Genomic DNA, 13,353 nt, shown 5'->3' on the forward strand with positions numbered 1-13,353 from the left:
TCAGCTTCAGCCACTGCTTTATAACCCCTCTCCTCTTTTTTTCTTTTTTCTTTTCTTTTTTTTTTTTTTTTCTTTTTAGGGCCGTACCCGCAGCATATGGAGGTTCCCAGATTAGGGGTCTAATCAGAGCTGCAGCTACTGGCCTGCACCACAGCCACAGCAATGCTAGATCCCTAACCCACTGAGCGAGACCAGGGATGGAATCTGCAACCTCATGATTCCTAGTTGGATTCATTTCAGCTGTGCCATGATGGGAACTCCCCCCTCACCTCTTTTTTAAAATGTTAGTGTAAAGTAGAACTTGCAGTGTCTCTTAAAATTTGTTATTTTTATCAGGATTTAGGTTTGGTTTTAGTGCTCCGTTCTCAGGGTTGTATGGGTAATCAGCCTACTCCAACCATTCTTTTCTCACAACCCTATAAGTTTTTTGTTGTTTGTTTTTGCATTTAGGGACCGCACCTGTGGCTTATGGAAGTTCCCAGACTACAAGTTGAATTGGAGCTGCAGCCGCTGGCCTACACCACAGCCACGTCACATCCGAGCCACATCTGCATCCTACACCACAGCTCATGGCAACACCAGATCCTTAAGTTGCTGAGCGAGGCCAGGAATCAATCGTATTTGTATCCTCATGGATACTAGTCAGGTTCATTAACCCTGAGCCTCAGTGGGAACTCCAAGCCCTAAAAGTTTTAATGTGCAGTTTTGTAGAATGTGTAGTTTCTCGATATTGAATTTATTGCATTATTAGAAACGCCCAGAGTTCATGAAGCAAATGATTTAGTGTCCAGAAGCTGAGATTCTAGGTTATAAGTAATTTTCCCTCAGAACTTTAAACACATCATTCTGTTGTTTTGTCATCTTTTATTGCTGATGGGTTTGGTGCTAATCTGATTCTCTTTCATTAATAAGTGATCTGTTTTATTCCCTCTCTGGAAACTATTAGAAATTGAAAAAAAACCATTATATTTAAGATTTTCTAGTGATCTATCTAGGTGGAAGATCTTTCAAAAATTCTTTGTGCTAGTCATTCAGTTGTTTCTTATTATGCAGACATTTTTTAGCTCTGGAAATTTTTTAGTTATTGTTTTGGTTTGCTATTTTAAGCCTGGTTAGAAGATAATTTAGCTATTTTAATAATAGTTTAAACACATTTATAGTGTTTTTTTTCTTTTTGCCTTGTCTTAGCATGTCGAAGTTCCTGGGCTAGGGACCGAACCCATGCCACAGCAGAGACTGGGGCCACTGCAGTAACAATGCCGGGTCCTTAACTTGCTCTGCCACAAGAGAAATCCTATTTACCCTTGTTTTTATTCCTATTCAAAAAAATTAATTTAAGTAATAATATGCATAACAGAAATGTGCCCCATCATAAAAGTCCAGCTCAGTGATTTTTTTTCAAACTGAGTGCACCTCTGTATTCAGCACCCCTATCAAGCAACGGAACTCAAGAACTCTATTACCAGCACTCAAGAAACTTCCTATTTTCTTGAAGGAGTATATTCCACTTCTTCCAGGATACCGCAATTCTGACTTTAAACAATATTGGTTTGACCTGACCTTTGTTCTTTATAAAAATAGAATCATACAGTTTGTGCTCTTCTGCATCTGGCTTCCAAAGCTCAACATTGTTCATCCAAATTCATTCATTCTTTTTTTTTTTTTTTTTGCTTTTTTAGGGCTGCACTTGTGACATATGGATGTTCTCAGGCTACGGCTCAAATCAGAGCTTCAGAGCAGCAGCTGCTGGCCTGCACTGCCGCCACAGCCACGCAGGAGCTGTAACTAACCTACACTGCAGTTTGCAGCAACCCTAGATCCTTAATCTACTCAGGACGGCTGGGGGTCAAACCTGCATCTTCATGGATACTAGTCAGGTTCTTAACTGGCTGAGCCACAATAGGAACTCCCAAGAAATGTTTTATTTTATTTTATTTTATTTTTTTTGCTTTTTAGGGCTACACCCACAGTATATGGAGATTCCCAGGCTAGGGGTCGAATTGGAACTATAGCTGCTGGCCTGTGTCACAGCCACAGCAACGCCAGATGTCTGAGCTGAGTCTGTGATCTACACCACAGCTCACAGCAATGGCCAGGGATTGAACCCTCATTGATCCCATTCTGCTGAGCATGGCGCAGTGGAAATGAATTGTTCCTAGTCGGATTTGTTTCCACTGCACCATGATGGGAACTCTGAAGGTTTTTTTTTTTTTTTTGTCTTTTTGCCTTTTCTAGGGCTGCTCCCATGGCATATGGAGATAGGTTCCCAGGCTAGGGGGCGAATCGGAGCTGTAGCAGCCGGCCTAAGCCACGGCCACAGCAACCTGGGATCCGAGCCGCGTCTGCAACCTACACCACAGCTCACGGCAACTTGGGATCCTTAACCCACTGAGCAAGGCCATGGATTGAACCCGCAACCTCATGGTTCCTAGTTGGATTCATTAACTACTGAGCCACGACGGGAACTCCTGAAATGTTTTATTTTTAAAAAACCTTTTCCACTTGTGTTTATTTTTTCACTTGTCTACAAGCATTTATTTATTTATTTACTTTCCATTTTACTGGAATGTAGTTAACTTACAAAGTTGTGTTAATTTGCACTAAGGGGCAGGGATTGAACTGAATCCTCATGGATACTAATTGGGTTTGTAACCCACTGAGCCATAACAGGAACTTCCCCAAATAAATTTTCATTGCAGTATGCCAGGCTTTTCATTTTGTGGATATGTTATAATTGTTTATGCCTTCTGTAGATAGACATTTATATGGTTTTCAGCTTTTGGCTATTACAAATAATGTAGCTATAAACTTCCTAGGAAATTTCTTCTGACCATATATGCAGGTCAGTTGGGTATATACTTTGGGGCTTTGCTAGATACTGCCAAATGATTATCCAAATGGTTGTATTAATTTTCAAAATGGTTGTATCAGTTTACACTCTTATAGCATAGAATGCAACTTTAAGTTGGTTTACATCCTCCTCAACACTTTCATTTTGGTCATTCTGGTGGTATGTAGTGTTATCACATTTATACTATTTAGTTACTGAAAAAGTAGACTTTGAAATTTTGCTTTGTTTTATCCCCTCCTCCTAGATAAAGCTTTTGTACATTCAGGTTTTTAAAAGTCTATTAATATTCTGTGTTTATATTTTATTTGTAATTAATTGTTAAATTATCCAGCGTATTGACTAATTTACCTCCTAATAGTTACTATTCTGCTTCATTTCCTTCATTCAAACTCCACCAGTTTTATGCATGGTTATTTGAGCTACAGCTGTAACCTATGCTACAGCTACAGCAACGGAGGATCTGAGCCATGTCTGGCATCTACTCATAGCAGTGCTGGATCCTTAGCCTGAGGAGGCCAGGGATCAAACCCTCTATCCTCTCGGATACTAGTCGGGTTTGTAACCTGCTCAGCCACAGTGGGAACTCCCCTGAACCTTTTTTTAAACGTTTGTATTTTTCTAGATTTTTTTTAGTGCTTTTACATTATCTGCTCTCTATATTTACGCCTCTGATTTTCAGATCCATCTTTCCACTTGTTTACTGGATATTGCCTGTTGAGGTTTTTGTGAGTACTTAAGACCTATACTTATCTGTCTTTTTTCAAACCAACTTTTCCAGTATTTCTCAACTTGGTTAATACAGTCACCTTTTACTCAGTCTTCTAAATTAAAATGCTTTTCTTTGTCATTCTCCCACAAATATTAAAAAATTCTTTTCTGGGAGTTCCCGTCGTGGCGCAGTGGTTAACGAATCCAACTAGGAACCATGAGGTTGTAGGTTCGATGCCTGGCCTTGCTCAGTGGGTTAAGGATCTGGCGTTGCTGTGAGCTGTGGTGTAGGTTACAGAAGCGGCTCGGATCCAGGATTGCTTAACCTGCTGTGCTGCAAGGAACTCCAAAAAATTCTGTTTTGTTTTTTTAACATAGGACACTCCTTTCTTACAGTCACAGACATTGAGAACTTGTCTCTAAAGTAGAGATCCTCTGTCCCTCCTTCCTACCTCTTCCTTAATGTAGACCATATCATGATCCAGACTCTTGTTCCCATTAGTCTTGTGGGTTTTGTTTTGTTTTGGTCTGACTCTTCCTTCTTTTTTCCCTTCTACAGTCCCACTGATTAAAGAATGCAAGCAGGAGTTCCCCTCGTGGCTCATCCGACTAGGAACCATAAGGTTGCGGGTTCAGTCCCTGCCCTTGCTCAGTGGGTTAAGGATCCGGTGTTGCCGTGAGCTGTGGTGTAGGCCGGCAGCTGCAGCTCCGATTAGACCCCTAGCCTGGGAACCTCCATATGTCGCGGAAGTGGCCCAAGAAATAGTAAAAAGAAAAAAAAGAAAAAAGAATGCAAGCGCCTGACTGAATAAAAAATTTAAATGGAAAATGTATTATTCAAAATTTATAAAGTATATAAATAATGAAAATTTCAGTTTTTAATTTAAACAAACGTATTTTTTGTAACTTCGTAATATTTATACTTCTGAAGTTATTAAAACTTAAAGCGGCATTCCGAATTTGTGGAAACACCTTCTCCAAGGATTTTTTTTTTAACTTTCATTTTTTTAATTTTATTTTTTATTAAAGTATAGTTAATTTACAATATCGTGTTAGTTTCGTGATTTAGTTTACATACATAGATCAGGATCTTTTCCCTTACAGGTTATTACCAGATTTTGTTATGTATCAGCAAATCGCTATTTTAATCCTTTGAACATCCTATCAGGTATAGATGCTTTTATTGTATGGGTGAGGAAACTGATTTTAAAAGAGAAAAGTGACTTGTTCAATGGTACCTTGTTAGGAAACTCAGATTCTGAGACCTTTCACACTTTAACCTCTCAAATTTGGTTAATGTAGATTGAGGAAGATTGGTATATTTGTATTTATAGGGATTTGGATTAAATATATCTTACTCTACATCCCAGGTATAGGTAGCTATGCTTTATTTGGTTTTTCTTAAAGCATGATGATCAAGTTTGGTATTTGTTAAGCTTAGAGGAGAAGAAATAAAGATTTTAGTGAGTTTGGTTGCAATTAGAGTGTTGATCATGGCTATTTAGAGATGGAAGAATTTTTGTTTGTTTGTTTTTTTGCTTTTTAGGGCGGCACCCATGGCACTTGGAGGTCCCCAGGAGGCTAGAGGTCGAATCCGAGCTACAGCTGCCGGCCTACACCCTGGCCACAGCAACGCAGGATCCGAGCTGAATCTGTGACCTCACACTACAGCTCATGGCAATGCCGGATCCTTAACCCACTGAGCAAGGCAAGGGATCAAACATACAATCTCATGGTTCCTAATGGGATTCGTTTCCCCTGCGCCACAACTGGAACTCTGAGATGGAAGAATTTTTATGTTTATTTTTCAAGTCACATTCTGTTGCACACTGTTGTGGGAATTTTCATATTTCCTAACCACAGAAGTTTGGGCAATACTTGTTCCCCTTAGCAGAGAAATCTTTTTTTTTTTTTTTTTGTCTTTTTGCTATTTCTTGGGCGGCTCCCACAGCATGTGGAGATTCCCAGGCTAGGGGTCCATTCGGAGCTGTAGCCACCGGCCTACACCAGAGCCACAGCAACGAGGGATCCGAGCCGTGTCTGCATCCTACACCACAGCTCACGACAACAGCTGGATCCTTAACCCGCTGAGCAAGGACAGGGATTGAACCCGCAACCTCGTGGTTCCTAGTCAGATTCATTAACCACTGCGCCATGACGGGAACTCCAGAAATCTTAATAACTTTGAATAATCCTTCAAATTGTACACTCAAATCAATTTGTATACTGTTCTGTAGGGGAATTATTCGTATCTTATAGAACAACATCTTGATCAGTTTGAGACAAAAGCTGATATGTAGTTCTCTTCTTTTGTAAGGGGGAGAAGTTTAGATCCATTGTGGGTAAATGTGTTACTTAAAAGCACACAGCTGCTAAACAACAGAAGATAAAATCCAGTCATTCCTTTGTACCCTGTTTCCTCTGATAATATTACATAATATTTATTTTTCCTATTGTATGTTAAAAGTTGTAAAGCAGACTTGAGTCTTATATTCCGATTTAGTTCAGTCATTAGCCTTATACTGAGAAATTCATACATATACAGTTTTTGTTTTTGGCCATGGCATACAGAAGTTCTCCGGCCAAGGACTGAATCCGAACCACAGCAGTGGCCCAAAATACTCTAGTGACAGTGCTCTGGATCCGTAACCTGCTGCACCACAGAACTCCCTATATACAGTTTTAAAAATCCTAGCTTTAAAAAAAAAAAAAAAAAATCCTAGCTTTATATACATACAGATAGCCTAACTCATTTAGCATGGTTATATGTCCCTAACTGCTATGTTTAATTATCGAAATGAAAGATACTTTTTTCTTCAATTAACATGTCACAAATATTTTGTTTAGTTTCTGTAGAAAATGTTTCCTGACTGCAATGAGAGAAAGCGGAATACATTGTCCCCTCTGTCGTGGAAATGTGACTAGAAGAGAGAGAGCATGTCCTGAACGAGCCTTAGACCTTGAAAATATCATGAGGAAGTTTTCTGGTAGTTGCAGATGCTGTGCAAAACAGGTAGCGTAAATGTGACATCATTCTTCTTTTAAGTCAAGTTTCTGCTCTGAAATTCCTATTTGAATTTTCTTGGTGGGTACTCTTTTGAAGAGAAATTATTTAGGTTGAGAATTAGGTAGAAGAGGCCAAAAAGCTATGGCTGTCACTTACTAGATTGTAACTTACTGAGAACAGAGATTGGAAGATAAAAATCTCCAAATTTGCCATAATTGTTGGCATGACTTTTCAAAATAATCATGCATTGATTACTTACCAAATGGGCAGACTGACATTAATTCATCTAAACCTCATTCTTGTAGAGACTCAACCCTTAAATAGTTTTTCTCTTGGTAGCATCATTATTTCAATTGTACATAGAAATGAGCCAAATGAATTTATGTTGTCAACTCTTTAGCTGCTTGCTTACTGTACTTGACTATTCATGTACAAAATATTTGGCAGAAGACTTTGCTTACTTTTCTCTCTGGTGAGAAAATCAAGTATTGGCAATAACTGACATTAATTCTCCAATCTGGATTTTATTTTATTTTTTTACTGATTTTATTTTATTTTTTTTTGTCTTTTGTCCTTTTTTTTAGGGCTGCACCCACGGCATATAGAGGTTCCCAGGCCAGGAGTCTAATTGGAGCTGTAGCCACCAGCCTACACCACAGCCACAACAACGCCAGATCCAAGCCCCGTCCTCGACCTATACTACAGCTCACAGCAATTCGGGATCCTTAACCCACTGAGCAAGGCCACGGATCGAACCCGAAACCTCATGGTTCCTAGTCAGATTTGTTTATGTTGCACCACAATGGGAACTCCCCAATCTGGATTTTATTCTGTCATTTGGAAAGGGAGTGAAATGGTGAGGGATGGTTAGGCTTGGAGTATATCTATTGATTTATGGATTTATAACTACTTTTTCACAACTACTACTTTTTAAAGAGCTAATAAAGTCAGTGGGTAAAACCATTTGCTGTTTCATGCAGTCACAAAAGACATAATCTGCTTTTCCATCTCTTGGAGGGATTTGTTAACTGACAGGGCAGTGAAATCAAACTGGAAAATGCAATTGAGAGATTCTGACTCAATTCCTCAGAGAGAAACTAAAAAATGTCCCAAGTGTTACTTGGGTACTCAGTTTTTTGGTTTTTTTGCTATTTAGGGTCACATCTTCTGCATATGGAAGTTCCCAAGTTAGGGGTTGAATCAGAGCTGCAGCTGCTGGCCTGTAGTGACAGATCCTTAACCCACAGAGTGAGGCCAGGAATCAAACCACATCCTCATGGATACTAGTCGAGTTTGTTACCATTGAACCACAACAGGAACTTCAGGAACTTAGTTTTTTTAAGCACTTTCTACCTGCCAGGTTGCAATAGTTAATGAGTAAAAATCGGAGTTCCTATTGTGGCTCAGTGGTTAACAAATCCGACTAGGATCCATGAGGTTGCAGGTTCGATCCCTGGCCTTGCTCAGTGGGTTAAGGATCTGGTGTTGCCGTGAGCTGTGGTGTAGGTCGTAGACACGGCTCGGATCTGGCGTTGCTGTGGCTGTGGTGTAGGCCGGCAGCTGCAGCTCCAAATGGACCCCTAACCTGAGAACCTCCATATGTCGAGGGAGCGACCCAAGAAATGGCAAAAAGACCAAAACAAACAAAAAAAAAATTCTAAAAAAAAAAAAAAAGAATAAAAAGATGCCCAGTGCCATGCAGCAACCTCTTAATACTTGTAATTTTATTTTTTGTCTATTATTAGCATTTTTAAAGTATAAAATTTTTATTTATTTATTTTTCTTTTTGTCTTTTCCAGGGCCGCACCTGAGGCATATGGAGGTTCCCAGCCTAGGGGTTGAATTGGAGTTGTAGCCACTGGCCTACGCCAGAGCCACTGCAACATGGGATCCGAGCAGCGTTTTCGACCTACACCACAGCTCACGGTAATGCCGGATCCTTAACCCACGGAGCAAGGCTAGGGATCGAACCTGCAACATCATGGTTCCTAGTCAGATTCACTAACCACTGAAACATGACGGGAACTCCTAACATTGCTAATTTTTGAGGTGAGTTTATGAATGGTTAGACTCGCCTCTATTGTCTCTGTGTTTAATGGACTGAAACTTACTGCTTATTTTCAATTCCTATTTAAGACTTAAATTATCTACTTAAAAAAAAACTTGTTTAAATGGAATATTTAATTGTCTATTTTGTGTTTTTATTAATTTTTTTTATTTTTTAGGGCAGCACTCGCGGGATATGGAGGTTCCCAGGCTAGGGGTCGAATCGGAAGTGTAGCTGCCAGCCCACACCACAGCCACAGCAATGCCAGATTGAGCTGCCTCTGTGACCTACACCTCAGCTCACGGAAATGCTGGATCCTTAACCCACTGGACAAGGCCAGGAATCGAACCCATGTCCTCATGGATGCTAGTTGGGTTCGTTAACTGCTGAGCCATGACGGGAACGCCTCGTTGTATATTTTTATCTTTTGTTTTTTTCTTCTTTTTGACAATATCTTAAGTCTCAGGAGGAGTTCCATTTTAAATTAAAAGTCACATTACATTTTTTGAAGTTCCTATTGTGGCTCAGCGGGTTAAGAAGCCAACATGGTGTCCATGAGGATTGCGGGTCTGTCCCTGGCCTCAATCAGTGGGTTAAGGATCTGGCGTTACTATGAGCCATGGTGTAGGTCTCAGATCTGGTGTTGCTCTGTGCTGTGGCATAGGATGTCAGCTGCAGCTCTGATTCAGACCGAAAACTTTCATATACAGCAGATGCTGCCCTAAATAGAAAATTAAAATAAAGTCACATAATAGTTTAGAATTTAAAAAATTTTTATTATGATAAAATATACATAATGCAAAATGTACCTTTTTAACCATTTTAGGCGTGCAGTACAGTGGCATTAAGTACATTCACAGCATTGTATAACAGTCACCTCTCTCTATACAGAATTTCTTCATTATCCCAAACAGAAGCTCTGTATGCATTAAACCGTAACTTCCCATTTCTCGTCCCCTCTAGTAACCTATGTTTTACTTTGTCTCTGTGAATTTCCCTATTCTATGTACCTTGTATAAATGGAATGATGTAATGTTTATTCTTTTGAAATTCACATTGTATTTTAATCAATAATTTACAGATTAAATTCTATCGTATGAGACATCATTACAAATCTTGTAAGAAGTATCAAGATGAATACGGTGTTTCCTCTATCATTCCAAACTTTCAGATCTCTCAAGATTCAGTAGGGAACAGGTAAGCCATATTTATTCTTAAAAAGAGAATTTTTATGGCTAAAATGGAAATTTAGGGGGATCTATATGATAAGGTGTTTTTTGTTTTGTTTATATCTATGTTAAAGTAAATTGCCTTTGTATTCATAAGTTTGACACATAAAATTCCATATGGAAGATTGAGTTTATAATAGACTTAGGATCATGTTGTATAAAAATCATTCTGAGAAAATTTACATGTCTAGGGAGTTCTGTCATGGCACAGTGGAAACCAATCTGACTAGGAACCATGAAGTTGCGGGTTTAATCCCTGGCCTCGCTCAGTGGGTTAAGGATCTTACGTTGCTGTGGTTGTGGTATAGGCCGGCAGCTGTAGCTCCAACTCCGATTAAACCCCTAACCAGGGAACCTCCATAAGCTCCGGGTGCCCCCAAAAAGACAAAAAAAAAAGAAAATTTACATGTCTAAATAAAAAGATTTGTGAGTTGAAGGCATTTTCTTTTGCAACTGTAATTACTTGAAAACTAGAGAAAATCCCTTTTAGTAATATATTTGCAAATTTGAATCTTTTTAGACTCTTTAAGAAATAATGTTTTTGAAATTGTCTTGATAGAATGTTATGTATAAGTGAGACTTGGTAGTATTAAATTCCTATAAATCTATTTTTTGTTTTGGCCATGCCTGTGGCATATGGAAATTCCTGAGCCAGGGATTGAGTCTGAGCCACAGCTAGGGCAGTATTGGATCCCTTAACCCATTGTGCCAGGCTAGGGATTGAACCCTTGCCTCTGCATTGACCCAAGCTACAGTTGAATTTTTTACCCACTGTGCCATACTGGGAATTCCTATCCTGAAGTTAGGTTTTGGATTGATTTGTATCTTATTGTGCCAGGTTTATGTATATTAAACATCTTTATGAAATGTATTTTAAAACAGAAGAATGGCCAAGGTACACATGTGTGTCTTAAAAAATAGTGACAAAACAAATACCCAGTTACCCACTAACGTATGTAAGAAAAGTCAACATTTTTTAGAGTTCCCTGGTGGCTTAGCAGTTGAGGATCTGCTGCATCACTGCAGTGGCATGGGTTCAACAAAAGGGAGAAAAGAAAAACACAAATGAAGAATACTGCTATTAGAAATCAATAGCGGAGTTCCCGTCGTGGCACAGTGGTTAACGAATCCGACTAGGAACCAAGAGGTTGCGGGTTCGGTCCCTGCCCTTGCTCAGTGGGTTAACGATCTGGCGTTGCCATGAGCTGTGGTGTAGGTTGCAGACGTGGCTCGGATCCCGCGTTGCTGTGGCTCTGGCGTAGGCCGGTGGCTATAGCTCCGATTCAACCCCTAGCCTGGGAACCTCCATATGCTGCGGGAGCGGCCCAAGAAATAGCAACAACAACAACAAAAAAGACAAAAGACAAAAAAAAGAAAAAAAGAAATCAATAGCAGGAGTTCCCGTTGTGGTGCAGCAGAAATGAACCTGACTAGTATCCATGAGGATGTGGGTTCAATCCCTGGCCTCACTCAGTGGGTCGGGATCTGGTGTTGCTATGAGCTGTGGTGTAGGTTGCAGATGCAGCTTGGATCTTGCGTTGCTGTGGTGTAGGCTGGCAGCTGCACTCCGATTCGACCCTTAGCCTAGGAACCTCCATATATGCTGCAGGTATGGCCCTAAAAATAAATAAATAAATAAAAATTAAAAGATAATTAACTTTTTCCTTGAGGCAAGACATTGTATCATACTGGATGGTTATAGAGCAAATAGTATTTACATTTATATTCTGCCACTATTTAAGACACATGTGCTGCAGCTATGGCCCTAAAAAGCAAAAACAAACAAACAAAAAAAAGAAATCAAAATACCTTTTACCAGGTGGTTCAAGAAGTAAGGAGGAGAAGGTGAAGTTCCCATTGTGGTGCAGCGGAAACGAATTTGACTAGGAACCATGAGGTTGCGGGTTTGATTCCTGGCCTCACTCAGTGGGTTAAGGATCCAGCGTTGCCATGAGCTGTGGTGTAGGTTGCAGACGTGGCTCGGATCTGGCATTCCTGTGGCTGTGGCGTAGGCCAGTGGCTATAGCTCCCATTCGACCCCTAGCCTAGGAACCTCCATATGCTTCAGGTACAGCCCTAGAAGGACAAGAGACAAAAGACAAAAAAAAAGAAGAAGACATGTCTCATGAGAAGAAAACTGAGTCATATAACAAGCAGTGATGGAAGTTGCACGTGGCACAGCAGGTTAAGGGTCTGGCATTGCTGCAGGTGTGGTGTAGGTCACAACTGTAGCTTGGGTTTGATTCTTGGCCAGAGAACTTCTGTGTGCCTTAGTGCTGCCAAAAAAAATCCCCCAAATCAACAGAAAAACCGAATGTTTTTCAGGACCTTAGAATCTTGTGAGCCCATGTCCATTTGAACCCCATACTCTCAGAGGTAACCACTACCTTCTTTTTGGGGGTTATTCATTCTTTTCTTTATAGTATTACCATCCATGCAATGTATTTCTAAACAATTAAGTGTTTAATTTTAAAAAAACTCAATAGCAAGCACACACATAATTGTGTGAAGAAAGGCAGTATTGAAAGTTCACTTTTGGTGCAGTGGGTTAAAGATCTGGTGGTGTCACTGCAGTGGCTTGGGTCACTGTTGTGGTGTGGCTTTGATCCCCGGCCCAGGAACTTCCACATGCTGTATGTTCGACCAAAAATTGGGGGTTGAGGGAGAGAAAGTCAGTATTAGCAGTGTTATAGAAAGACTCCCAGGAGACAATATGTTAAGCAGAGTCTCTAAGATTTTATTTTAGTAGTATTTCATTTCATATGTTGCTGATTTCAGTAATTTAACCAATTTTTTTTTTAATTTTATTTTTAGGGCCGCCCCTGCAGCACATGGAAGTTCCCAGCCTATACCACAGCCCATGGCAATGCCAGATCCTTAACCCACTGAACGAGGCCAGGAATCGAACCTGCAACCATGTTCATAGTCAGATTTGTTTTTGCTATGCCACAACGGGAACTCCTAATTTAACCACTTTTAAGTACTCATACTACAGTAAGATTTCTTTATGCCTCAGTTGAAACTATTTTGGTAAAAGTTTAGTAATTTTCCAATTGGCTAGTATGCAAAATTCTTTTAGGTTTCATTTTATTTGATTCAGTGTTATCAGATGAAATTGGTCACTCCTATTTTATTTTTTAAAAATCCCCTAGGTTCATCCCTTGTGCTTTAAATTTTTTTTTTTTTTTTAAATTTTTGGTTGCACCTGTATGCAGAAATTTCCAGGCCAGGGGTTAATAAACCTGTGCCATAGCAGCGACCCAAGCCACTGCAGTGACAGCACTGAATCTTTAACCTGCTGTGAATTCCTAAAGGGACTATTTTTATTTTTTTAAATTTTTTTGATCTGTTTCCATTTTTTTTTATATTACTCAATGAATTTATCACATCTGTAGTTGTATAATGATCATAACAATCCTGTTTCACAGAATTTCCATCCCTATAACCCAAGCACATCCCCCCAACCCCCCAAACTGTCTCCTCTGGAGACCATAAGTTTTTCAATGTCTGT

The 13,353-nt window shown here is 39.7% G+C and overlaps 1 protein-coding gene across 3 annotated transcripts in view; it reads left to right on the forward strand.

Moving 5' to 3' along the window:
- Positions 1–13,353, forward strand: part of RNF138 (ring finger protein 138) — a 49,537-nt gene that overhangs the window by 19,731 nt on the left and 16,453 nt on the right. For all 3 annotated transcript variants that reach the window (XM_047794066.1, XM_047794064.1, XM_047794065.1), the window contains exons 3-4: positions 6,407–6,572; positions 9,695–9,810. In XM_047794066.1, the coding sequence (XP_047650022.1) occupies positions 6,407–6,572; positions 9,695–9,810 (282 nt within the window). The remainder of the gene's footprint in view (positions 1–6,406; positions 6,573–9,694; positions 9,811–13,353) is intronic.

Source organism: Phacochoerus africanus, chromosome 8 (genome assembly GCF_016906955.1).
Source record: "Phacochoerus africanus isolate WHEZ1 chromosome 8, ROS_Pafr_v1, whole genome shotgun sequence".
NCBI classification, from domain to species: Eukaryota; Metazoa; Chordata; class Mammalia; order Artiodactyla; family Suidae; genus Phacochoerus; species Phacochoerus africanus.